Raw genomic sequence first — 27,108 nt, 5'->3', positions numbered from 1 at the left:
GCTCGGCCGCCCGACGACGCGGGAGCCACACGCTCCGGACTAGGGTAGCTGCGCTCGCTACCGCCGAGCGCCGGCCCGCTGAGGCGGCGCCCTCGGTTCCCCGCCCGGAGACGGTCGGGGTCGCCAAATCTGCGGCCCCAGGGCGGCGGCGGTAAGGAGACCGGGACGGGGGAGGCGGACATGGTGGAGCCGAGGGCGCCGGGAGGAGGGTGGTCCCGGCGACCAGAGGCCACGTCGAAGGCTCGCGGCGGGCGGCGCGCCAGGGAAGGGGGAGGAGTGTGGGATCGAACCGGATTGCATCGGCCCTGCTCGGCAAGAAGGAAGGACTGTGGACCGAGGGGGGCGGCCCGAGAGGGTTTCCGCACGACCCTCGGCGGGATGGGGACGGAGGAGACGCCGCCTCGAGGCTCCTGCCACGTTTCCACCGCGCGTTACTCTCCGCTCGGGGTGGGCGACAGCCTTGCTCCTTCCCACCACCCTTCCGCGTCCGTGCGTTTTCCCAAGCCGGGGACCCGGCTTGCTCTCCGGGGGGTCGCGCCTGAGGGGAGCGCCGTCCTGGAACCCAGGGCCCCCCGGAGGCTGGAACCTGGCCGGCGGCCGCGGACCGCCGGGCGAACGGGAAGACGCACCCCGCGAGGCTGTTTGCGGGGGAGGAGGGGAATGGGGCTCCAGGGCCCTTCCCCCGCTTAACTCGGGGAAAACCGCGATTGCAGAAGTTGGACGCGCTCGCAGGCCGTTCTTTCCAGAGTGGGTGGAGATGTTTGATGCCTACTCACCTAGCACTCTTAAAACCCAAGCGTGAGTGCTTAGCAGCAGGTTTTTGATGGCTTAAAAAGTCCGAGTCCCGGCCCCGTGGGAAATCCTGTCTCTCCTCCTCGCCCGGAGCCCGCTTTGTAACGCCGCGGAGGCTGGTCAAGGGCTCCTCACCCCCACGGCCGGGATCCCCGCTTCCTCAACCTTGGGAATGTCTATCAGGAATATTTGTTTCTGGAAACGGTTGCGATTAGCCTTTCGTTACAACACAGGGAAAAGTGCAAAGTTATAAACTCCTGGAAGGCTGAGCTTGGTTTTCCTTTGGATTTTGTGCACGCCGCTGTGAGCGGAGGAGCCTGTGGAACAAAGTCGAACTTGAGCCGCCGCCGCGGTGACTACGTCCCAGGATGACGTCACCGTGCGATATTTAAAATGGGAGCTTTTCGCTCGCGGTGTGGGTGGAGGAATTGCGGCTACTTAAGACGCCTTTGGTCTTACTGGATCTGCTTGCTTCCAGTTTCTCTTTCTCTGACTTTATAACTACCTCGTTTACCTTTTGGTACTCCCAGAATTCTAACTGGTGGGAGTGGGTTAATTTTTCTGCTATTCCAGGCATCATTCCTTCAAACCGAAAAAAAAAAAAAGTAATTCCATATGACTCATCCTGTGTTACAACCAATAGCAACCACTAAGTGGTTCTTTCCTTCCTTTTTTTTTTTTTTTTTAATTTTTGATAGGAAACAGAACAAAACAAAAATGAGAACAAAACCCTGAACTCAGATATGTAGAACATAGTAGACAAATTTAATGAATGAGAAGAATGGTCTAGTTAAGGATTCAGTACTTTAGTGTGTTTCCTTGTTTTCTTTGATGAGATGGAAGCCAACGTAGTTCCATCAACAAGCAACTTTCATCTCAAACCGTATATTAAATTGCAGTGGGCTATCTTTTCCATCATAACGCGGTGGAATATAAATACAGCCTTATGAAGTGGAAATGGCTCAACATTTTTTTAGGAGTACGCCTCACAGCAGTTGCAGAAGGCAGAGATTGTGTGTACCTGCACGCTCTTATATGCAACCTAGTACTTGTTGTCTGGTAGCTGGCATTCTGTGGTTCCAGGAGAAAGGTTTGGGTGTCTTCCCATCCAGGATCAGAGTGGGTATGGCTGCCAGCACACTTCTCAGATAACTAGAATTTCTTTCACAGTGAGATCCCTTGTTTGAATTTGCACAAGGAGTAAAGGAATTATATTATGAAGAGGGATTTTAAGAGGTGTGAGAAAACAAACGTGTGAGAACACAAAAACTATCAGTTGGTTAGTTGGTTTTTATACTAAATATAGCAGACGCTGTATGTCTTTAATAATTGGCTCTGGAAAGGGTGATACTGCTTGGTAAATGCAGCATGTGAATAACTCCAAGTTACTTCCAGCAGCCAAATGAATGAGCTCATCGTGTAAAGCCAGAATATACATCGAAACAATCCCAGGACAAGGTTTTTGCCTTTATGGATTAATCAATGATAAATCAGATCTGCCATTTAAAGAGTCTTGAGGCAGTTCCAGAATGCAGCTAAATCTCTAATTATTTCTTTTAGTTTGATTTTTCTGTAGATGACCCTGAATTTCTGCTCTCTTAAATATGTTTTGATAGAGCGACTATTTTTGGTCATATCTTTTAGGCAAATAGATTTCTGTTCCTGAAAGAATGCTTATAATAGAAACTCATTGCTGAATTTTTTCTTTATGTGTAACAGCTTTGTTCAAATAGGATTCACCTAGCATACAACATACACATTTAAAGTCTACAGTTCATTAGTTTTAGTATATTCACAAAGTTGTGCAGCCATCACCACAATCAATTTAGGACATTTTCTTCACCCTACAAGGAAACCCTGTACTCACTGACATCTCTTCTCCTTTCCCCTATCACTCCTGCCCCTAGACCACCAACCTACTTTTTGTCTATGTAGATTTGCATATTCTGGAAAACTCCTATAAATGAAGTCATACAATGTTTGGTCTCTTGTAACTGCCTTCTTTCCCTTAACACAGTGTGTTTGAGCTTCACCTGTGTTGTAGCATGTATCAGTATATCATGCCATTCTTCTTTTTGTTGCTGAATAATATTCCATTGCATGTATATACCACATTTATTTGTCCATCAGTTGACAAATGTCCATCAGTTGAACATTTGAGTGCTTCCACTTTTTGGCTGCTATGAATAATGCTAATATTGACACTTGTGTACACGTTTTTGTGTAGAAGTAGGTTTTCATTTCTTTTGGGTATATATAGCTATGAGTGTAGAATTGATTGGTCTTATGATAATTCTGTCTAATGTTTTTAGGAATTGCCACTGTTTTCTATAGTAGCTATACAATGCTGGATTTCAAAGTGGACTTGTGTTTTAAAGTTCAAATTATTTCACAAAATTTTAAACTTAAATTATTGTAGCTAAATGTTGACAAATTTAGTAAAAAGTATATACTATCTCTGATTTATTTTAGCCAACAGGAGCAATTTGGTGTGCTCTCTTTATTGAACTTCACAAAGCTAAGTGATACGGTTTTTAGATAGTATTATTATAAGGTCTTTATGGTATAAATTAGTGGTTCTTTTCCCTCTTCCAGATCTGAGCCAGTGAAACAGAAGATAAAAGAAGGGAAGCTGTGGAGGAGGGGTATTTTGCAGAGCTTTATCTTCCAGTTTTTATGTTCCGTTTTTTGAGAAAAACTGTTTTATCTTTGCAGGGAAAGATGAAGAACGAAATTGCTGCTGTTGTCTTCTTTTTCACAAGGCTAGTTCGAAAACATGATAAGTTGAAAAAAGAGGCAGTTGAGAGGTTTGCTGAGAAATTGACTCTTATACTTCAAGAAAAATATAAAAATCACTGGTATCCAGAAAAACCATCAAAAGGACAGGCCTACAGGTAAAGGATTAAATTGGACAGTTGGATTGGACTAAGTGGAGAGGCTGATAGCACCTGAAATGAGTGCAAGGCCAGAGGACTGAGGGGGTATCCAGTCCATTTCTTTCACAGTTAGTCTGCAAAATACAGAACTCTGGGGTGACTTTGGTATTTTTTTCCTTACACATTTTAAAATACAAGTATTTGTTGTTGGTGTCCCACTGTCTGGACTTGGGAGGCCAATACTGTTGGCTTATGGGAGTTAGTCTTGTGATTGTAGTTTGGTTTCTGCTTGAGTGGATTTCTTTATGTATCACAGGTACTTGAGGGTTTTCACAATTCTAGAAGATCCCTAAAACCTATCCATAAATGGGCACGGTAAGAGTTGAGAGAAATGAGTTTCTTTGTTTCTGCAAGTGAATTACGTGTTACACGTTTTTGGAAAAAATAAAAGTTTTATGGCAAAAGAGAGCTGAGTATTAGACACCTAATGCATTTTGACACAAGAATAATTGCATTTATACTATGCATAATTCTTTATGGTAGAAACCACTATAACTGTTCTATTGATGAAGATAATTTGTTATGATCTACAACTGGTAAATATTAGCTCTGCGTTTTAAAGTCAGGTCTCACTGACCCTAAATTCTTTAGGGCTTCTGCATACCACAGTTTAACCGCTGCCTTGTCTCTGAGAGGGAAAATAACTCTCACTTGCAGCTGTCTGTTGTACTCTGGTTTATAAGTTACATTTTTAGGGGCGCCTAGGTGACTCAGTTGGTTAAGCATCTGACTTCGGCTCAGTTCATGATCTCACAGTTCATGAGTTCAAGCCCCACTTTAGACTCTGTGCTGACAGCTCAGAGCCTGGAGCCTGCTTCAGATTTTGTGTTTCCTTCTCTCTCTGCCCCTACCCTGCTAGAACTTTCTCTCTCAGAAATAAGTAAACCTTAAAAAAAAAAAGTTACATTTTTAGCTTAAAGAGCAGCCTCCTGCAAAGCATGTCCTGGCATGCTTATTCCCTGGTATTTATGTGACCACTGTATTGAGAACCTGGGTTCTACTAAATGAACTCAGCTGTCAAACCGTGCCCCATTTGTGGAGGTGGCCACAAAAAAATAAAACAGTGTGACTACAGAAATTCTTTTATTTATGCATATTGCTGCCCCCATCAGCACTTCTGTGCTTTGATGTAAAAAGGACTTCATTTCATTTGCTGAGCTGTAGCAAGTGCAAGACTATTCAGGGAATCTACAAGGGAAGTGAAAATATGATTTGTTTAGTTCTCATTTCCTAGAAGCCACAGGTGAGCATGTATTCTATTGAAAAGAAAAGAATCAAATTTATTGATGTATTTTCCTCTTCATTTTTATCCATGGAGGTTTCCTAGTAATTTGGAAAATGTGGCGAATTAAAGTAGAAATGTGGATGTTCTATATAAAGCAGACTCAATATATTTTTTATCTTCTCGCTTGATTCTCTTAATTTTTTTCTGCACATCTTCATATCTGATAGAGTGAACAGCTTTTTTAAGTTAGAGCTGTTGAGGCTTTTACACTGATGTAATTGACATTGGACAAAGACTTTTTTGGAAGTGCCAAGACAACTTTTACTATTACTGAAAAAGGAGACACTGTCAAGTAAATGCTTAAAGGTCAGACAGTGTACAGTTTCATTTCCATTAATTCTAAAAACTTGAGGAAAAAAATTAGCTAAACAGGATTAAATTGGCATATGATCAGAAGTATCATTATTGAGTCATTTTGAAGCGGTCTTTGAAGTAGAAAACTATTAGACTTAATGGTGGGTTGTTACTATTATAAAAATGAATAGAATATAGGATTAATCAGTAAGAGTCTTGAATCCATAGAGTAGGTTGTAAGTGTTCATTTTCTTCTAAAGTGTTTATAAATTAAAAGAGTTTCTCCACGATATATACAAATAAGAGGCGTTTATAGGGCAATTTGGCAATATTATCAAGATCTGTAAAAATACTCCTACTCTTTGAACAGTAAGTCTCCTATAAATCTCTTCCAGAAGTATAATCAGAAATGCAGATAAATATGTATGAATATGGATGTTTCTTTATAATTGCAAAAAATTGGAAATAACTGTCAACATTAAGTAAATGATAGACTATTTTTATGCAACTTTTAAAATCTTGTTTTTGAAGACTGGCTAATGGATGAGTAGTCACAGCATAAAGAGTTTAAAAAAACAGCACAAAAATATGTAAGGTATGCAAATTTTGTTGAAGCAGAGTCTTTAAGCATCTTTATTTACATATATATTTTTTAAGCTTAGAGTCTACATCATCCTTACTGTAGATAACAAAAACACATACATCTAACATCTATCTTACCTATAACTGCTTTTGATCCTAGGGCACATGAGGCTTTTGAATCAACTTACACAGCACTGCAATTTGTAAACATAGGGCCATCTTAAATAAAGGAACAAATAGCATCTTACGTGCATAAAATAATTTTTTCACTCTGAATTGCTTACTTGTTAATGGTGATGTTAAGATTAGTACAGACAGAATAGGGTATTTAATAAAAGAGATTTTAGAGTCTTGTCCAGATTTGACCCTTGAATTCACCACTTTCTAGTTGTGATGTTGGGCAAAATACTCAGACTCTGCCTCCTTTTTTTCTTACAGTGGGGAAGTGGTATCTAACTTACAGGATAATATGAAAATTAGAAGAATTAATACATGCGAAGCATCTAGTAAACTGTCCATTTTATAGTAAACTTTGAGAAAGAATTATTTAGAAATCTGTATTCACTGTTAAGGAGAATTTTTTCACTGTTTTAAATGAAAATTGAAATCAACTAATAAAATAATTTTTAAAACTTTAAATAGCATGTTTTTCTATTTGTATTGTTTTATTTAATGGTATAATTACTATTTTTCAGCAAACTTGTATGTTCCATATTTTAGAACTTTGGATCTGAGGAAGAAGTGAAATGACTTAATCTGAATTCACCCAATAAATAAGTGCTGGGACTGGTACTAAAACCGGGTTCTCATGATTGATTTCTTAGTTGTAGGCATTAAATACTTTTATTGTACCCACCATTTCTGTTACATAATCAAAATGCTTAAATAAGTATGTATTTTTGCGTTCATCCTGGGAGTCATCTTTGAGCATTCCATTAGGTAGAGGTGGTATTTCTTAGGTTTAAAAAATGGAACAGAGGCTACATTGGTTTAAAATTTTTTTTCAAAAATTTTTTTTTCAGTTATTTTGACAACTTTTTTTTTTTTTTTATGAAAACCCTTTGGTAACAAATAAATGAGATAAGCCAATAATACTTTGGACTGTATTTTAATCTTAACTATGTGATATGAATAGTTCTGTGTCTTAGACTGATTCTGTATTTTAGAACAATGATAGGTATTTCTTAACACTTATTATCTGGGATGTATGAGCAAGGAAATGATCAAATCACAAGAATTTAAAAATATTTTAAACATTGGTTAAGGTCTTTTGTTAGTTGTGGAGATTTTGTTATATAGTAACTTGGCCCATTAATACTACCTTTAGAACTCTTAAGTAATTTCATGCAACTTTAATACTCCTTGCTCATTTCATGGACCTGTGAGATTGAGTAGTTTCTGGCTAAAATGAGGTAGAGTCAGTTCTTCAGATTTCTCTGGGCTCGCACAGAAGCCCTCCTCTTTCCACCAGGCTGAGTAGTCTTGTTGATGCTTCCTCTTTGCCTTTAGTTCGCATTTATTATCTACTTAGGATACATATGCTCCAGCATTCTCTGCCAGGGTTTGTTTGTTTTAAATTCACATTGGCAAATACTAGTAATATAATGAGGTGTATGATTAAGATTCAATTAAAGCTATTAACATTATTCTACTTTGTTGTAGATGCATTCGTGTCAATAAGTTTCAGAGAGTTGATCCTGATGTCCTGAAAGCCTGTGAGAACAGCTGCATCTTGTACAGTGATCTAGGCTTGCCAAAGGAACTCACTCTGTGGGTGGATCCATGTGAGGTGTGCTGTCGGTAAGTTCTTGAGTGTGCCAGCTGAGAGGATTACCATGCTGGAACTGATTTTATGAAATTCTCTCAGGTATTGCCTGCCTGTGTATCTTTATGGCCAGGTTTTTGCTTTCTCAGTTGTGAATTTTGTAAAGTAATCTGAAGGTGAAGGGCTGGTTACATTCCTGTTTTACAGCTAAAGAAACTTACAGCTTAAACTTACTTACAGCTAAAAACTTGGGGCACCTGGGTGGCTCAGTTGGTTAGGCATCCGACTTTTGCTCAGGTCATGATCTTGCAGTCTGTGAGTTGAGTCCCCGTGTTGGGCTCTGTACTGACAGCTCAGAGCCTGGAGCCTGTTTCGGATTCTGTATCTCCCTCTCTCTGCACCTCCCCTGCTCACGCTGTGTCTCTCTCTCAAAAAAGTAGATAAAGATTAAAAAAAAAATTTAAGAAACTTAAAAACTGGGCAGCGTTTTTATGGTTCTACCAAGAAGTTTATTATACACCAAAAAGCAGAATTTAGATAGCTAGACTCCTGTAGGTCAATTATTTTCTTTCATTGGTGGTGTACATGTCTTTCCCATCTTCAAATAAGAAAATAAGTTAATTCCAAATAGTACTGGATAATAACTTTTGGTTGGGGCGCCTGGGTTGCTCAGTTGGTTAAGCTTGGTTTTGGCTCAGGTCATGATCTCACGGTTCGGGAGTTCGAACCCTGCATCCGGCTCTGTGCTGGCAGCACGGTGTCTGCTTGGGATTCTTTCTAACTCTCTCTCTCTCTGTCTCTCTCTCTCTCTCTCTCTCTCTCTGCCCTCCCCTCCCTCTCTCTCCAAATAAATAAATAAACATTTAAAAAGTAATAATAATAACTGGGGCAGGGGGGTTCTGTTTGTTTCTATTCTTGCCTCCCTCTCTCTTTTTGGTTTTTAAGTGACCAAGTAATATTTTCATGGTTTTGTTTTTATAACGGAGATTATTTCTACTCTTCTAGTGAGCAGAATTATACATAGGTGAGTGTTAGGTATGATATTTAATTGAACTCCATTCATTCTAAAAGCATTTATTGTGGACCAGGCATTCTTAGTTTTGGGGTTTTAAAAAAATGAAAGTAGCATTCTGCTATCAGATGTTCAAAATGTAATAAGGGAGAAGAAAGAACAAGCAGATTACAACAGGGTGATTTATACTATAATAGATATATGTACAAAATTCAGTAGTTGGTGGCACAAAGAGAACGTTACTGCCTCTGCTGAGCAGTACACTGCTGAGTGATATGTGAGCTGGGTGGAGAAGGATGCAGTTGACTAGGTGACAAAGTGGGAAGGACATTTCCATGCAGGAAGAAAATAGGATGAGTAAATTCTTGGAATCCCTGTGAGTGATTTCCTACAGCTGTTCCTTTAAGGTGTTTCTCTTTGGTTTTAAGTGCACTTCACCTGTTGACTATAGTAGAGATACTTTTTGATGCAACCATAATATATTCCAAAGGTGGACTATGGAATTTGATCTGATCTTCAACAATAAAAGTAAAGATGATGACATGTCATGCCAAAAATACATGGTAATTCTTCCACCAAATTATTCTGGACCACAATGGAGTTATTTGGTAAAAGCTGCTGTTGTCAGCTTATTCTGTGGGAAACTTAGGTACTAGATTCTTCAACACTTCTCAGAAAAAAGGAGAGCAAGACATCTCAAGTTTTGGTCCAAGAAGGTCAAACATTTTTAGATTCTGGGACTAATTAAGGACTCCTTAAGCCAAGGTGAGACTTTATAGACTTTGGCCACTGAGCCCCTGCTGAGGACCTTAGTATACAAGAAATAGTTATCACAAAGTTACTATATTGAATTGCTTACTTTTTTATTAGGCCTGCACTTAGATCCTGACTCTTATTTAACACACAGTTCTTTTAGTTGGTTACATAGGTTTTCAGCCATAAAAATTATAAGCAGTGTTTGAAAGGGGCTTTTTCATGTAGTTATAAAACTACCAAAAAAAAATACCATGTAGTCTTAATGTGGAGACAGGAGCAAAAAAGCTAAAGAGTTGGCACAAATGTATTATCACCCAATCAAATAATGAGTATTATTTAATATAATGATCTTGAGTCATTAGGGAAATGTTTCTATGTCCAAAGATGTGTTTAAGAATTTGGATAATTGTAGGGACTCCTGGCTGGCTCAGTCAGTTAAGCATCTGACTTCAGCTCAGGTCATGATCTTGAGGTTTATGAGTTCGAGCCCCGCATCAGGCTCTGTATTGACAGCTCAGAGCTTGGAGCTTGCTTCAGATTCTGTGTCTCCCTCTCCCTGCCCCTCCCCTGCTTGTGCTCTCCCTGCCCCCCAAATAAATATTTTTAAAAATTTTAAAAAAAGGTTGGATAATTGTATAAACATTTTGGACATATTTATTTGAAATGACTTAGCTAAATCTTGACACCTGAAGATGAAAACTCTAAATAGATATTCTACTTAGGTGGATACTTCATTGCTTAATAATGCCAGATAATGAAAAATTATTGTTCATCTTATTAATATAAGAAAATCTTTGCATTCAGTAGCTTTATAATAATTTTACATACAAGTAAAATTTTGCCAACAATTGACTGTGATGTGATATTTTTTCACAGCTAATAGAAGTCACCCTCAAGGGCGCCTGGGTGGCTTGGTAGGTTAAGCGTCCAATTCTTGGTTTCAGCTCAGGTCATGATCTCACAGTTTTGTGGGTTCGAGCCCCATGATGTGCTCTGCGCTAGCTAACAACAACAACAAAAAGAAATCATCTTCATTATGTGATAACAGAACTCCAAAAAGAAAGATGTGCTAGTGATTGAGTAGAGGTGATTGCTCTAAGTTAATAGAGAAGATTGCAATATTGATTAGTACTTTGGGACCAAAACTATAGAGATAAACATTCTGAAAATTAAAGCTGATCTAGCAGTTATATAATAGAACAAATATCTGAGTCATTAATAATAACTCATTGGTACACTAGAGACTAAAGTTATGAAAAAATTGAAATGCACTCAAAAAGAACATTCTTCATAGTATGACTGAGTTATTCCATCAGTATAAAATATTGGAAGTGTGCAAGGATTGTTGGTGTAGTTAAAAGGTTATTGTTTAATGAACTATGTGAGGAGATACAAAATAGATAATGGATCCTTTCTACAAAGAGAATGCCTGCGAATGGGTGGCAGCTTTATTATCCACTCAACATTCTATACCTTTTTTTTTTTAGAATTTCTATTATCCTTTTCCTGATCCAGAGCATTAGACACTATTAATGTATTTCAAATTAACTAAATGGACTTAATGTTTAGCAGCATGTGGTTGAAAAATGGAAAGTTTAAAAGTTGTCCGTTACTAATTGTAAGGCATTAACTACACACTCTAATGTTAAAATAATCAACAGCTTCACTTAATATGAGAACCCTCATACCCAAAATACTACAGAGGGAAAGATGCAGAACCTAATTGAACTAGCTGATCCTTCATTAGATGTCTGCCCTTGATTTAGGTTTCAGTTTCTACAGAGGCAGGGATTTTTCTCAAATTGCCTGCCTTTCTGTTTTACTTGAATTTTGACTCCATTAGTGGGCAAAAACTGAAGGTTGGCCTAAGCCCCTTGTTAATATTGCTGGCATTATTAACATGAATTAAGCTTTGTATTGAAATGTGTTGAGTCTTTAATATACGGGCAGGATGGAGAGGTAAATTTCCATTGCTAAAACTATATTATAGTTTTAAACTTGAAATTATAGTACAGGAATTCTGTGTTGTGAACAATTTGCCCAGCTTCTCAGGCATCTTATAGCAGAGAATCACTAGCTGAAAACCAGCCAGTACCCAGTCAGCTCTCAGCTTTCTTGCCTAACAGACAGAAAACCAAGGCCTAGACATGTTAAATGACTTGCCCCTTGTTACAGAGCTAGTTAGTGGGAGAGCCAGAACCAGAAACATGTTCAGTGCTCTTTCCACCATCTAGCAACTCTTTTTATGAAGTAAACTGGAAAAGAATAGAAAAGGGAGTTATGTCCCATATTAGGTAGCATTTATGGCCCCCTTTCAGCCCGTGTGAGAATGGAAGACAGCACAGCTATCTAAAGAAATAGAACTCACCTGTGAGACTGCATGATTTCTGTAAAACTTTCAAAGGCTTTATTGCAGTTTGGCCTTTTACTTATTGTACATATCCTGATTCAGAAATAATTTGAGATAAGGATTATCTCAAAATGAAATTAATTTACATAGTTAAAATAAACCCTGTTTTTCTGTCAAGGTTGTTTTTGTTTTTTTAAGCTTAAAATCACTTTGTCTTTCTAACTTTAATCATATGTTGTATAAGAACTGCTTAACAATCCCATTTCCTTTGTTCTTAACACTTCCTAGAAATAGTTTCATAGTGTATATGCTGTGTAGTCTATGTAAATAAATTTGTGGGTTTCTCCTATGCTCCACATAAAAACTACTGGTTTGACTATTCTTTATGTTATTTTCCCTCATTGCAGAATTTATTTTCCTTTTCTTGTTTCTATTTTTTTTTTTAACATTTATTTATTTTTGAGAGACACAGAGCAAGACAGAGCACAAGCAGGGGAGACACAGAGAGAGGGAGACACAGAATCCAAAGCAGGCTCCAGGCTCCGAGCTACCAGTACAGAACCCCATGCAGGGCTCAAACCCACAAACTGTGAGATCATGACCTGAGCCAAAGTTGGACGCTTTCACTGACTGAACTGCCCATGTGCCCCCCTCCCACCTTTTTTTTAGTAATCAACAGCCAAAGTTACATATACCAATTATTTTTCTTAGCTCAAGGCTTTAAAAATATTTTGGCAGAATTAAAAGGCTCATTTTACTTTTTTCAAAAAATTAAGATGAGAAGTTTTCCTGGTAAGCAATATAATTCAAGCAAAACCCCTTTATTTTCCTCAACAGTAGTGTTTGTTTTCCAGTTGTCTTAGTTCTCATTTTTGTCAGTGTGGATATAGGCAACTCAGACCCTCTTTTAATTTAATAATGGTAAAGTAAATCTCAAAGGAAATGTCCAGTTGATTTGTGACTTGAATCACTAGTATCTATATTATAGTAGTCAGCTAAAAATACATTAGAAAATCTTACTATATAAGCCAGGTTAATGGTACATACAAAAATGTAATCAAAACAGTGAATTTCTCATAGATATTTTAAACAACTATTTTTGTTAGGAGGCAGTGGGAAAGAAAATTGAAGAGAATAGAATCACTTATTATTTGCACGTAAGTAGGCCAGAAGTAGAAAATCATGGCCGACCTGTTGGCCTATAGGTGGGTTACGTAGGGTTAAGTTCTGGGAGTGTTCCTTCTTTGCTTTGGACCAATGGCATGTCCAAGCCTGTTTAATTGTTTTTATGGACAGTTTCTTGCTTTTGTTGATAGTGCTTCAAGGTGTGTGAATTTGTTTTTTTAATTTTTAGGTATGGAGAGAAAAACAATGCATTCATTGTTGCCAGCTTTGAAAATGAGGATGAGAACAAGGATGAAATCTCCAAGAAAGTTACTAGGGCCCTTGATAAAGTTACCTCTGATTATCATTCAGGATCCTCTTCTTCAGATGAAGAAACAAGTAAGGAAGTAGAAGTGAAACCCAATTCGGTGACTACAACCCCAAGTCCTGTGTACCAGGTAACCATGGATCAGCTCTCTATTAAAGGTCATGAGCAGGGCTTGCCATGTCATTCCAGGTAGTCCTGCTCATGTTGTTTGGGGTTTCTGATTTGAGATTTTGAATCCCGGTTCTTGCTTTTGTACACTAAAGGAAGCTGCTCCTCTGAGATGTAAATAGACATCCTGAGTCACTTTATCAAGGGTCTGCTTTACTACTAGTCAATAAGTAGGATAAAAACATTCTATTTATTTATTTTTTAGGATGAATATATATTTTTAATTTTAACAATATATTCAGAACAATTTATGTATTTTTAAATTTTAATTTGATTTTTTAAATTTAATATATATATTTAATTTTTGACTTGAGAGAGCAAGCGAATGGGGGAGAGGGGCAGAAGGAGAGACTGAGAATCTTAAGCAAGCTCCTCATCCAGCGCAGAGCCCAACTCAGGGCTGGATCTCACAACTCTGAAATCATGACCTGAGCCAAAATCGAAAGTTGAACGCTCAACCAGCTGAGCCACCCAGCAGCTCCTAGAATAAGTATATTTTAAAAGGTGTGTCAAAGAGAGGCCCCTGGGTGGTTCAGTTGATTAAGTTTCTGACTCTCTGTTTCAGCTCAGGTCATGAATTCATAGTCTGTGAGTTTGAGTCCCACATCGGGCTCTACACTGACAGCTCAGAGTCTGTTTCAGGTTCTCTGTCTTTCTCTCTCTTTGCCCCTCCCCTGCTCTTGCTTGCACTCTCGCTCACTCTCTCAAAAATAAACAAACATTTAAAAAAATGTGGCAAAGAATAGAAAAAAACCGTGGTGATAAAACATTCCTGATTTTTTAAAAATCCTTATTGTATTAAAAAATAGGTATTCATTTTTTGTAGCCTTCAGCACTTCTGATTAATACCATTGGGTTTAACTTTATTCTCCCCATGATTAAAGAGAAACTTCACTGAATAATACGGGAGTTAATTTTTCACTCAAGTCAAAACAATATCTCCTTTACTTACAACAGTGGAAGAGTTACATAGCTACCAGGCACACACTTACAAATTTGTTCACTTATTTATTATTTATACGCCACACACCAAAGAACGTTTAACATACTTTTAAAAATTCTTGGAGTGCCTGGGTGGCTCAGTAGGTCCAACTATTGGTTTTGGCTGAGGTCATGGCCCCATATCAGGCTCTGCACTGGGCATGGAGCCTGCTTAGGATTCTCTCTGTCCCTCTCCTGCTCACAGGCACGCCCTCTCTGAATGAATGAATGAATGAATGAATGAATGAATGAGTGAATGAAATATATATAGTACATATATATAAATATATATAAGCAGTTCAGTAGGGAAAGTCTTCAAGAACTGGTACTAAAACAACTGGATGGTCTATATGGAAAAAAATGAACCTAACTGCTATTTAATATACTTAATATACTCTTAATATACACACATCTATATATACATATATATATACACACACACACTTTTAATACAATAATAGTCTTCAACAGAGAAGATAAGTCAAAAAATGTTAGGAAATCTATTCAGTTGAGCCTTATTTGTACTTTTTTCCTATTTTGAGGGTTGTTTTTTTAAGTTTTTAAATTTATTTTGAGAGACAGAATGATCTGGGGAGGGACAGAGAGAGTGGGGACAAAGGATCCGAAGCAGGCTCTGTGGTGACAGCAGAGAGCCCGATGAAGGGCTCAAATTCATTAACCATGAGACCATAACCTGAGCCAAAATCGGACACTTAACAACTGAGCCACCCAGGCACCCCTGAGTTTATTTAAAAATGTACCTATTTTTATTAATTTCACCTTATTAGTTAGACGTGATGAAACATACCCAACATATGGAGCGTAGGATTTGGGCTACAATGAGAATTTCAGCCTAATGAGTAAGAAATTAGTGTTTTAAGTATGAGAAACTAAATCTTTACATTCATCATACATTTATATAATGAACATACTTTCAGTATACCTTAGTTTTTTATTTCTCTGGGGTTTTGTTTTGTTTTGCTTTGTTTTTTCAGTTGTTGAATTATCCTTCCTAGGCTTGTGAGGGAAATTAGGTCTGATGATTATCATATTTTTAGGGATATATCTATATATGTAAGATAACATGCACTTTCAAAAAACAACTTAAAGCAGTGTAAAAGAGTATGTATGATATATTCTCCAAATTACTGTTGTTATATTGCCTGGAATTCATTCACACATGGCAATTTTCATACTCAGAATTTTATTGTTACTCAACAAAGCAAGAAAGTGAGTCTTAAATTGAACTGATTGCTGCTGATTTTTTACAAGTAAATTGACCTTTAATTTTTAGATTTTCCTTTTAAATTAAATTGTATTTATTTCTCCCCATGTTAAGAAACTTTTAGGGTAAAATTAAACAAAGGCATGGAAATTGAAGTGTCTTTTGTGTGCTTTTAAAATAAAATATTTTTCCTTGACAATTTTTCATAACAGAGAAGCTTGACTGTTATAATCTATTGTGTAGAAAGCTGGTGCAAGTGACCCACTTTAATCTTTTCTTCCTATTCACTTTTTCATCTTGAACCTGGTACTGCTAAAAGGTTTTAAAAGGGGAGTTTTCAAAGTAAAGATAAAAAGTTCCTAGGTTAGGATCTTTTTTCTCTCAGAAGTCCATTTTTTGAAAGATACCCCAGGAAATTACTAATTAAGAAGTCAAGATTATATGGGGTGCCTGGGTGGTTTTAGGTGGTTGAGTGTCCAACTTTGGCTTAGGTCATGATCTCACAGTCTGTGAGTTCGAGGCCCACATCAGGCTCTGTGCTATCAGCTCAGCCTCGAGCCTGCCTCAGATTCTGTATCTCCTCTCTCTGCCCCCTCCCCTGCTCATGCTGGGTCTCTGTCTCAAAAACAAATAAACATTAAAAAAAAAAATTTGTGTGAAGAAGTGAAAATACTGTCATTTCTCCCCAAATTGATCTATAGATTCAAGGTCAGTATCAATCAAAATCCCAACAAGCCTTTTTCTAGAAAGTGACAAATTGATTCTAAAATTTATGAAAAGGAGAATAAAGTTAGAGGCCTTACACTAATATAAAGCCATTGGTGCCTGAGTGGCTTAGTCAGTTAAGCATCCGACTCTTAATTTCAGCTCAGGTCATGATCTGGTCCATGGGACTGAGCCCTGCATAAGGTTCTGTGCTGATGGTGAGACTGCTTATGGTTCTCTCCCTTCCCTGTCTCTCAAGGTAAATAAATAAACTTAAAAAAAAAAAAAAAAAGTGTAGATTTAAAGATACACAAATATATTAATGGAACAAAATAGAGACTCCAGAAATAGACTTACATATGTTCAGTCTTTTTTTTTTTTTTATTACTAAAGTATCAAAGCCGTTCAATAGGGGAAAGTCTTCAAGAACCTGTACTAAACCAATTGGTTAGTCTATTTACGGAAGGAAATGAACCTAACTACTATCTGACATGATACACACAAAAAAATTAATTTGAGATAGATCATAGACCCAAACATAAAAGCTAACTAACTCTGACACTTTTAGAAGAAAATACAAAAAGGTATCTTTATTATTTGGGATAAGCAAAGATTTCTCCCAAGGGATATGAAAAACACAAGAAAAGAACTTGATAAATTTGACTTCACCAAAATTAAAAATCTTTACTCATCAAGACAAGCCATTAAGAAAATTAATAGGCAAAGCATAGACTGGGACAAAATATTCTCAGTACATACATCAAAGGACTTGTTTCCAGAATATACTTTGTAAATCATTCCTATAAATCAATAATAAGAGACCAATGACCCAATTAAAAATAATGGACAGAAGATGAGAGTAAACACTGTACAAAAGAAGTTATATAAATGTCCAGTAAACACATGAAAAGGTGCTTAACCTTATTTATCATCTGGGAAATGCAAATTAAAACCACAATGAAACACTGCTTCCAGAATGGCTGAAATTAAAGTCTAACGCCACCAACTGTTGGCAAAGATGTGAAGTAGCTAGTCATAAACTGTTGGTGAGAGTATAATGTGGTACAACCACTTTGGAAACTCTGGAACTTGTTAAATATGCATCTACCCTATTACCCAACAATTATACTCTTAAGTATTTAGAGAAATGAAAATATTTACAAAGCCATGTATTACAATGTTTATAGCAGCTTTTTTCATAATAGTAAAATGGAAAACAACCCAAATGTCCATTAACAAGTGAATAGAAGAAAAATTGTGAGGTATTCACAAAATAGAATAATAGTCAACAACAAACAGGAAGAACTAATAATACTAGACATAATATGGAAGGACCCCAAAAACATTTGGTTGAGCAAAAGAATTTTGCCATACACAAAGAATACATGCTGGCTGATTTTTATTAAAGTTCACAGACGGAAAACTCTGGTGATGGAAATCAGAACAGTGGTTGCCTGTGGTGTATTAGGATTAACTAGAAAGGGTAATGTAAGCTCCAGAATTTTGTCGTCTTTCTGACAGTTTTGAAACCTTACCAGCACCCCAGTGTAAAAAGAAATGAAAACATTGCATTTTTCTGTTTGTTTTATAGGCCAATTATTTGAACTCTAAATTCTGCCTTATTTCCCCATTATTATATATAATCAAGAATTAACTGTATTGGGGTGCCTGTGTGACTCAGTCAGTTAAGCATCCAACTTTGGCTCAGGTCATGATTTTGCGGTTCACAAGTTCAAGCCCTGTGTCGGGCTCTATGCTAACAGTTCAGAGCCTGAAGCCTGCTTTTCTGATTCTGTCTCCCTCTCTCTGCCCCTCCCCTGTTAGTACTCTGTCTCTCTCTCTCAAAAATAAATAAAAACGTTAAAAAATTTTTTTGGGGCGCCTGGGTGGCGCAGTCGGTTAAGCGTCCGACTTCAGCCAGGTCACGATCTCGCGGTCCGGGAGTTCGAGCCCCGCGTCGGGCTCTGGGCTGATGGCTCAGAGCCTGGAGCCTGTTTCCAATTCTGTGTCTCCCTCTCTCTCTGCCCCTCCCCCGTTCATGCTCTGTCTCTCTCTGTCCCAAAAATAAATAAACGTTGAAAAAAAAAAAATTAAAAAAAAAAAAAAAAGATAAAAGCTTTTTTAGGTGACTTCTTATTAAACAGCCAGCTGTGGAAACCACTGGTCTAAAACATGATGTGTCCTTTCAGGCTTCCATTCATTCTGTTTTGATCTTTCCTGCTTGTTTTAGAGTGCTGTGTTTTTTATTCATTTTCATTCATTAAGAAAACTAATCAGGGGCACCTGGGTGGCTCAGTCGGTTGGGCAGCCAACTTCAGCTCAGGTCATGATCTCACAGTTAGTGAGTACAAGCCCTGCATCGGGCTCTGTGCTGACAGCTCAGAGCCTGGAGCCTGCTTCTGATTCTGTGTCTCCCTCTCTCTCTCCACCCCTTCCCTGCTTGCTCTCTGTCTCTCTCTCTCTCAAAAATAATAAACATTAAAAAAAAAAAAATTAAAAAAGAAAAGAAAACTAATCAATCACCTACAATATATGAAATTTCTAACATATTTAGATCTGACCATAGGAATGTTATTTAGACCTACACTTAAGGGTAGGGTATGGGTGAGTGGTTTTGTTTTTCTTTAGTAAGTAATCTGGAAGTTCACCTAAGTTTATTACATATTGTGACTGATTTTTCCTCTGAATTAACTTACTGTTTTCTCTTTCATGCAGATTTCAGAATTGATATTCCCACCACTTCCAATGTGGCACCCTTTGCCCAGAAAAAAGCCAGGAATGTACCGAGGGAATGGCCATCAGAATCACTACCCTCCTCCTATTCCATTTGGTTATCCAAATCAGGGAAGAAAGAATAAACCGTATCGCCCAATTCCAGTAACATGGGTACCTCCTCCTGGAATGCATTGTGACCGGAATCACTGGATTAATCCTCACATGTTAGCACCTCACTAGCTGCTTTTGATTCTGTTGGTGTCAGTGTTGAGAGAAGGTAGAATAAGCTTGACCACATATTAAAAGTTCATATTCATATAGTAGTAAAGTTAGATGGGCCAAACCATCAAACTTATTTTTATAGAAAAGTTATTGATAATAATCTTTCTTAAAAAAATATATATGCACTTTAGATATATTGATATAGTTTGAGAAACTTTATTAAAGTTAGTCAAGTGCCTGAGTTTTTAATATTGGACTTGAGTATTTATATATTGTGCATCAACTCTGTTGGATATGAGAACACTGTAGCAGCAGACGATCTGTTCTAGCACCTTTGAGCATTTATGGAGAATATGTAAGTTATTTATACACAAGGAAATCTATTTTATGTCATTGTTTAGAAGAATTGCGTGAAATCATGTAGTTGCAAATAAAAAGTAGTTTGAGGCATGATGATGTGTGCTTCTTTTCTATGCATAAAAAAGGCAGAAATAGCAAAGGGGATATTTCACTTTAAGGTGTTAAAATATTTAGCGAAGAAAAAACATAAAATTTAAAGTTTTCTTAAAAAAATCAACTTTTTATTAACCATAATTTTCCCCAAGGCAACAGTATCAAAATGTGCATATAAAAGTCTAAAGTTTATTAGTAGTACTAGTGGAAAATATATATACAATAAAACCTCTTTAAACCATCAAAGTTGTGATACATAGGATTTTCCTAATCAAGAATCAAAGCCTGTATTAATTTTGACATGGCATCTGACTTATATGCCTAATGCCACTGCATAAAGCAGAAATGTTCTCACATCTCTGTTCCTTGTGCTTTTTTTCAACACATGAAAGTCTTTAATAGATGTCTGAATTAAAGCCAAATAGTACAGTACTTCAGATTCTTCAGTAGTCCCTTCATATTTATACCACTGTGATGCCATCAGTCTTGTAAGCGTACTTGAACTACAAAAAGAGAGAAAGACATATAAGAATTTGGATTTTTTCCCAAAATTAAATTTTTTTAAAAAGATACTTTTTTCCTGTTAACCCACATCTTTAAATGTCTAGTCATAAATTATTTGACTTAGAAAAATCAGAACTTGCTAATAAATCATTAGAAGACCTTGGCTATTCCACATATTCCTGTTCTCATTTTTTTCTGAAAAATTCTATTTAAGTATAGAATGCCAGAAAAGCACCCAAATTCTAAGGATACATATCCCAAAGGTTTGAAAGTATGTGGAATTTAAATTACACAATGTCAACAAGAAACTTGTTTTTAAACCTTAGAGACATCTAGTTTTAGTATTAAACTATATACACCTTTTAACGTATTTCTAAGCCATGAACGTTTTTTTCCTGAAATATATAATGAATGCCTATTCAGAGTTGAGTGTATTTTTCTAAGAGTAACTGGCATCACATGAACATTAGTTTTATTTAAGTTTGAAAATGTTTTTAACTGTTCCATTCTGGGTCCTAGGAAGTTTTGTGTAATAACTGCAGATAGTGTGCAATTATAAAGATGGCGGGTTTCAAGTATTTTTATCATGGAATTAGCAGAGAGCATTTGTTGTTTTAGTTTGCTCATGTTGTAGTTATGAGCTTATTGGGAAAATCAGAAGCAATAAATAGCCATACAAGAAAGGAAGTATTTTTGGGACACATCTAGTAACCAGGGCTTTCCACCGTGGATTACTGTAAAACCTAAATTTCTTACTCATTAGTGCTGACAGCTAAATGGCTGAGTGCCTTGGGGAAAATGCTAGTTTTACATATTCCTAATATGATATATTACCTGTAGAAGACTTTGCCCTTTGATTGACTATCAACCTCCCACCTTATTTGAAAAGTTATTTTAAGCAAAAGGAAACTCATCAATATAGCTTTTCCAATCCATTCCTAATGAAATAAGCCATCTTTCTCTAAGCAGTTGGGTCTTAAATTCAGTCTAGTAAGCACAGGGTACAAAAATTTGTCAAACTTTTTGAATGGTATTTAGGACTCTAGGAATCGTTAACATCTCTGTGTCTCAGACAATTTGGACTGTTCTAATGAAGACAATATGGCTGCATAATTTCAGTTTGAAAGCCTTTTTTGGGCTGTTTCAAACAGTGGTTTGTGACAAACACATCTTTTTGGTAAGTTCTATTACATCAGTACTAAAGTACTTATTTCTGTTTTTTTAATGTATTTATGTCAAAGCATTTATGTTGACTTCTCAACTATCACTGTCAAAGTGATTTCTTATTTGCTGAGTGGAAAGAAGCAAAACCCAGAAGACATTCTATCCATTTTACAGATAGCAGTAAGTTCAAAAAAAATTTTATATATCTATGTGCCAGTAGTTTATTTAATCCTCCTAATAACCCCATGAGGTAGGTACCATTATTACCAATTTAGATAAGGACTCTCAGAGAAGTTAAAAAATGCCCAAGATAACAGCTAAGAAATGAAGCCCTGACTTTAACCAGTCTGGGTTTTGCAAAGCCCATGTGGTTCATGGTGCCTTGGTTCAGTTCATTATAATTCTGTGAGAAGTTTCGGTATCAAGCCAACATGTGAAAAAAGGGACAGATGTAAAGATTAGATGAAGCAAATGAGGATAGAAGACATTTAAATTACCTGTTGATTAATAAAACCTTGACAGAGTTCCTTTTTACAAACCACTAACTTGATAGACATTTTATTTTACTTGCTTGAACTGTAAATCAGATTGCAATAGGAGGAGATACAGCCCACTTGACAGGATTGAGATGACAAAGCTAAGTGTATCAATGATTGGTCCCGGGGAAAGATCACACACAGAGAATTAGCGGTATTAGAAAGGCACAAGTTCATCATAGGCCTTAATTTCTGTTAGTTATCAAGTATATTTGATGGTTTAACATGGTGTTCAATGTTCTCATATTCTCTGAAGTTTATTTTCCAGTTGTGAGGCAGTAATACTGTGAGGTTCGAAGGGAAACAACATCCATATGTTACAGATGGAGCATAGGCTTATACTGGGAGTTGTGCAAGCACTAGTTCCAGAGAAGGTTCATGTAATTTCTGTTTAAAATGTGCACACTTTATCCACCACAGAAAGCATCCCTTTGTCTCCCAATTTATCGCATTAGACACTTTGTAGGTTCCTTTGTTCTTTTACATAATTCGAAGGATAACCTAAGGAATGAAATGGAAACCCATCTAACCCTTGTCAGACGCAAATTCACCATTAGTACTTGTAGCATATACACCATTGCAATTAGGTTGGTTTGATGTTTATTCTTTAAAGCACATGATCAGCACAAATAAAAATGTTAAACTTTTATTGTTTGTACCCTCAAAAAAGGAATAACTTGCTACAGAAGCGACTCCTGTAAGTTTTAGATAATTAGACCCTTGCTTAAATTTCATAGGACTTGAAAAATACCAAGTATTATGTAGACATCCATAACTTGGCTTTAAAACACCATTTTTGAAGGGTAGTTAAAAATATAAATGTGCAGATCTTCTGGCTAAGAAACGAATTCTGGGAATTTGTCTTTAGAAATACTCAAAGGGTCCAGCCATTATCTATGTTCATTGCAAAATCCAAGTAGCCAACAACAGGTGAACCGTTAAATAAAATCTGAACATCTATTCAAGAAAATACTATGGAAAAGTCCATGTAGCTACAAAAAAAAAAAAAAAAAAATTGAAATGACATGGCATAAAATGTTGCAGATTGGGGAAATACCACAAGTGGGGGATGAAAAATATTATTTCTATGATGGTGCCAAAAATTTCTGGAAAAATAAGTACCAAATTAACAGTAGCCAGTGTTCTCAGAGGCAGGGGAAGGGGTCAGATACAGAGAACTTTATTTTTCTAGATTGTACACTTCAGTCTTTAGACTTTTATACTGAGCATTATTACTTTGTAACTAGTGGATTTATTTTTAGCAAATACAAATACTCTATCACTGATAACCAAACTGCATGTATGTTTCATGGGCAGTCTTACGTTTCTGAATAAAAGGATTGCAATGTGGGTAAAAATTTTGTTGATCATACTGCATCTAGAAGGAAATATTCCAAAATAATAAATGCTTGTAATAGAGTGGTAGTATCATATACTTTTCCTTCACTGTTCCCAACTATATGTAAATAATATTAATTTCATAAGAAAAATTTAGAATATGCTTTGTGGAAGAGAACCCCTATTAGAAAGATTACTAAATACCTGGAAATAAACTAAAAACAGAAAGGAGTGAGTCAAATAGAAGAGAAAAATTTATAAAAATTTACAAAAAGAAAAAACTGACTAGAAGAATATGCCATATTTCTAAATTGAGTCAACATTATAGAAACTCCACTTTTTAAGTTAATATGTAAAAATATAAATCATAATTAAAATTCTGATAAAATTTTAATGGAAAACGAAACTGATTTTATGTTTACATGGAAGAATAATTCTCCAAAATAACCAATAATTTTTTTTTTAAAGAACAATGGATAGGGAGTATTCTTCCTTTTACATGATTTGTCAATATATACTCAAAAGTTAACATAGACCTGAACAGATGAACAGTGAACAATGAAACAGAATTACAAGTGCACAACCAGAAACAGAAATTTAATGTATGGTGAAAGTGACTTTTCAAATTGAAAATGATCCACTAATAAATTAATAGTGAACTATTTTGACTATGTATTGTTTTCATTTTTTTAAAGTTAATTTTTAAACATAATCTCTACATTTGGGGGCTCAAACCCATGACCCCAAGATCAAGAATCATATGCTCCTCCAACTGAACTAGCCAGGCACCCTGGATGCATTTTTTTTTTTTAAGTTAAATTCTAACTCTAAGCCATAAAAATACGTTCCAAATAGATTAAAGATAAAATGTTAATTATGAAACTGTAAAAGTACTGAGAGGAAATATGAAGGAAGATATTTACTAACTTCAGCTTGGGAAACTTTTCCCAATTTTAACAGGAATGTTAGTGGTTTGGAATTAAAAAGTAAACTGCACATCAAAAGACATCATAAATTTAAAAGAGAAACTCCAAAGAAAATTTGCACATGTTTAAAAGAAAATGGATTAGTATTCTATCAAAAGCTTGTATATATAGTTATTTAGCAGAGCTAAATACATATAAAGAGATGTAAAAACTAAAAACGAAAGGTGTGCTAATGGAACACTAATGGCAAGGAAAATAGAAGAAGCTATGAAATACCATTTTTCACCTAACAAATTGACAAATATTGAAAAGATTGTTGTTTGATTCTTTGTGGAAGACAATTTGACAATGTCAATGTTTTTTTTTTTAATGCGCATATTCTTTTATCCAGTAATTCAAATTCTATATACCTGGAAGATAACCTATGGAAATACTTTTGCAAATGTATAAAAATGTCTAATTGGCATCATTTGCCATAATAAAAGACTATAATTCATTCATACTATGTAAGAACATGAGGCCAATAAAAGAATGATCTGTGTCTACTGATGTGGGAAGATAATCACCATATTGTGTGACAGGTACTGCCAGTAAGTCCCTTCCTTCCATTCTAAGTTAAACCTATGTATGTTCTACTATTCTCATCTTACATTTGAGGACACTGTGTCTCAAGTATTCAAGTTGCCCAGGTGACCTAAATTAAATTAACAAGAGCTTCAAATCCTGGCAGGATAAATCCAGGACACATGTTGGGAAGATTGGCTAAACTGTTAAGAAAAATATGTGAGCATTTTTGTCATTTAGAAAGCAATAGCATCGATGTTTTGGTGTTATTCTCTTGATGCAGACTGATTTAAATGAAAAGGAATAAATTACCTTATTAAAATTATTTGGCCACAAGAGGGCATCAGATATTCTTTTCCAACTTCAAAGCAGAAGGCTGCATTTGAAATCTCCCTTTTCCATGAAAAGCATTAGTGGTTATACTGTTTTTTTTTTTTTTTTTTTTAAGTGGCTGTTGTTTAAATCACTGCTTTTCCTATGGATCTATATGTAGAATTGTCATTAGTAATGGGGAATTCTAAGTCAGAATGTACACAAAATTTCTTTATTAGAATTATTTTTCTGTTAACAAAAGTAATGTTCATTTTGGAAAAAAAGTAACAGCACAGAAAGATCATTAATCACCTATAATCACCCCAGCAGACATAACCACAGTTAATATTTTAGTAGATGGGGATGTTTAAAAGAGGGAACTTTTACTTTACATACTCCTATACTGTTGTATTAAGAAATATGTTCGTTTTATGGTTACACAATGTGATATTTTGAAATACTTTTTTATGTCGATTTTCTAAACAATTTTTTATTTTCTCTCTAAATATATGTTTTAATTTATTGTTTAAATTTTTATTTTAAATTCTAGTTAATTAACATATTCTAAAACATTATTTTTAGTAGTTTCATATTATGGACAGGTTAATCATGTACCAGAACTGCTAACTGAATTCACACAGAAATGTATAGATGATAAGTTTTTGAGTTAAATTAATAAGCCAGTGTGATTAACCATTTCACTAAATTCAATAGGAAAAAAAACTGGGTTTGCATCTTATAAATCATCCACCAAACACTTCTTCTAAAGAAGTGAAATAGGGGCATCTGGGTGGCTCAATGGGTTAAGAATCTGACTTCAGCCCAGGTCACGATCTTGCAGTTTGTGAGTTTGAGCCCCACGTTTGGTTCTGTGCTGACAGCTCAGAGCCTTGAGCCTGCTCTGAATTCTGTCTCCCTCTCTCTTTCTGCCTCTCCCCTGCTCTTGCTCTCTCTCTCCCTTAAAAATAAACATTAAAAAATTTTAAAAGAAGTGAAACAAAATTTACTGATTAAAAATGAAGTTTTTGAAACTCTAAGATTAGTGGAACATGAAAAATGTGAAATTGTTTTGTCATCTGAGTTATTACTAAGTGAAATCTATTTCATGTGTCCCAGTGATAAGACAGACTATATTTAAAATCTGATATGGATAGCTAATAAGTTCCTTTGGAAAATAATTTTGAAGATACCATTTGTGATGCTTGATACTGTGAAATCTGGGAAGGAAGACACAAAAAGTTAAAATACAGGACCTGACAGGCATTTGGCATGCAGGTTTACAGTAAAATCCCTCTCCCCAGACACAATTAGGAGTGCCAATAAAAAAAAGTTTTAAGTGGAAAACCATTAAAAGTGATATATCTCTTAAAAAATTTTAAATGCTTAAAATGTACCAATATACTTTGTCACCAAATCATGTAGTTAAGAATTTTTCTCAGAATATGGGTCTACTGCTAAGAATTATGTTTTCTTTTTCCCATAACCTACATCCATATTGATCCTAATTAAAGCCTAGGTTTTTTATAGTCAAATGAAACCAACATATTTTGAAGCAGAATCATTTCCTTACATATGTTGTCTTTGCCACATCTAGTATAGCTGCTATGTACAATTTACTTAAATTTTGTAATCAGCAACATAACAAGCATACATGGGCATGGTACCAAACAACGTGCACTCCAGTCATAACCCCCACGGGACCATCACTCCATCTGGGAGAAGAGTGCAGCTGTCAATGCTCAGCGTGCCCTGGGCATCAGTGACCACGTTTATGCACAGAAAGCACTGGTTAGGCCAGAGTCTGCTCTTTTCCACTGGCCTTCCTGGCTGGTGCTGGTGGGAGCAGTGAGAGAGGAGACAGCCACACATTGCAAATTCCCATTTCTTTCTTTCAAATGGTTCTCAAGGGGCCCAGACTGCCAAGAACTGGAGGTTCTTAGAAAAATACTAGATCGGGAGTCAGGTGACCTGGAGTTTGTTCCTAATTATGTGGCCTGGGGAGATCAAAACCTTTCTGGATCTTTATTTTTTTCCTGAAATGATATTGAACTAGATAATGTAGCCCGTGGGTATTTTAGGTTTTTTGTCTTT

General features: G+C 36.3%; 2 protein-coding genes and 1 long non-coding RNA gene across 3 annotated transcripts in view; 1 reads left to right on the top strand and 2 right to left on the bottom strand.

The window, feature by feature from the left end:
- LOC147577548 (uncharacterized) overlaps positions 1-1,187 on the bottom strand; it is a 57,797-nt gene extending 56,610 nt beyond the window's left edge. The window contains exon 1 of the long non-coding RNA XR_015240389.1: positions 777-1,187. This is a non-coding gene — a long non-coding RNA (uncharacterized LOC147577548). The remainder of the gene's footprint in view (positions 1-776) is intronic.
- Positions 14-19,670, top strand: BTG3 (BTG anti-proliferation factor 3). The gene is made up of 5 exons (XM_086675769.1): positions 14-151; positions 3,508-3,686; positions 7,552-7,689; positions 13,127-13,334; positions 18,999-19,670. Exons 2-5 carry the CDS (start codon positions 3,514-3,516, stop codon positions 19,236-19,238), a joined length of 759 nt encoding a protein of 252 aa, XP_086531895.1. The 5' UTR covers positions 14-151; positions 3,508-3,513; the 3' UTR covers positions 19,239-19,670.
- A 109-nt stretch (positions 19,671-19,779) lies between these two features.
- Positions 19,780-27,108, bottom strand: part of CXADR (CXADR cell adhesion molecule) — a 57,123-nt gene continuing 49,794 nt past the window's right edge. The window contains exon 8 of the mRNA XM_086675766.1: positions 19,780-20,176. Within this exon, the coding sequence (XP_086531892.1) occupies positions 20,135-20,176 (42 nt within the window). The 3' untranslated portion in view covers positions 19,780-20,134. The remainder of the gene's footprint in view (positions 20,177-27,108) is intronic.

This window comes from Puma concolor, chromosome C2 (assembly GCF_028749965.1).
Source record: "Puma concolor isolate L17-30 chromosome C2, mPumCon1.1.hap2, whole genome shotgun sequence".
NCBI classification, from domain to species: domain Eukaryota; kingdom Metazoa; phylum Chordata; class Mammalia; order Carnivora; family Felidae; genus Puma; species Puma concolor.
The sequence above is the reverse complement of the archived record's forward strand: the minus strand, read 5'-3'. Positions and strand labels throughout refer to the sequence as shown.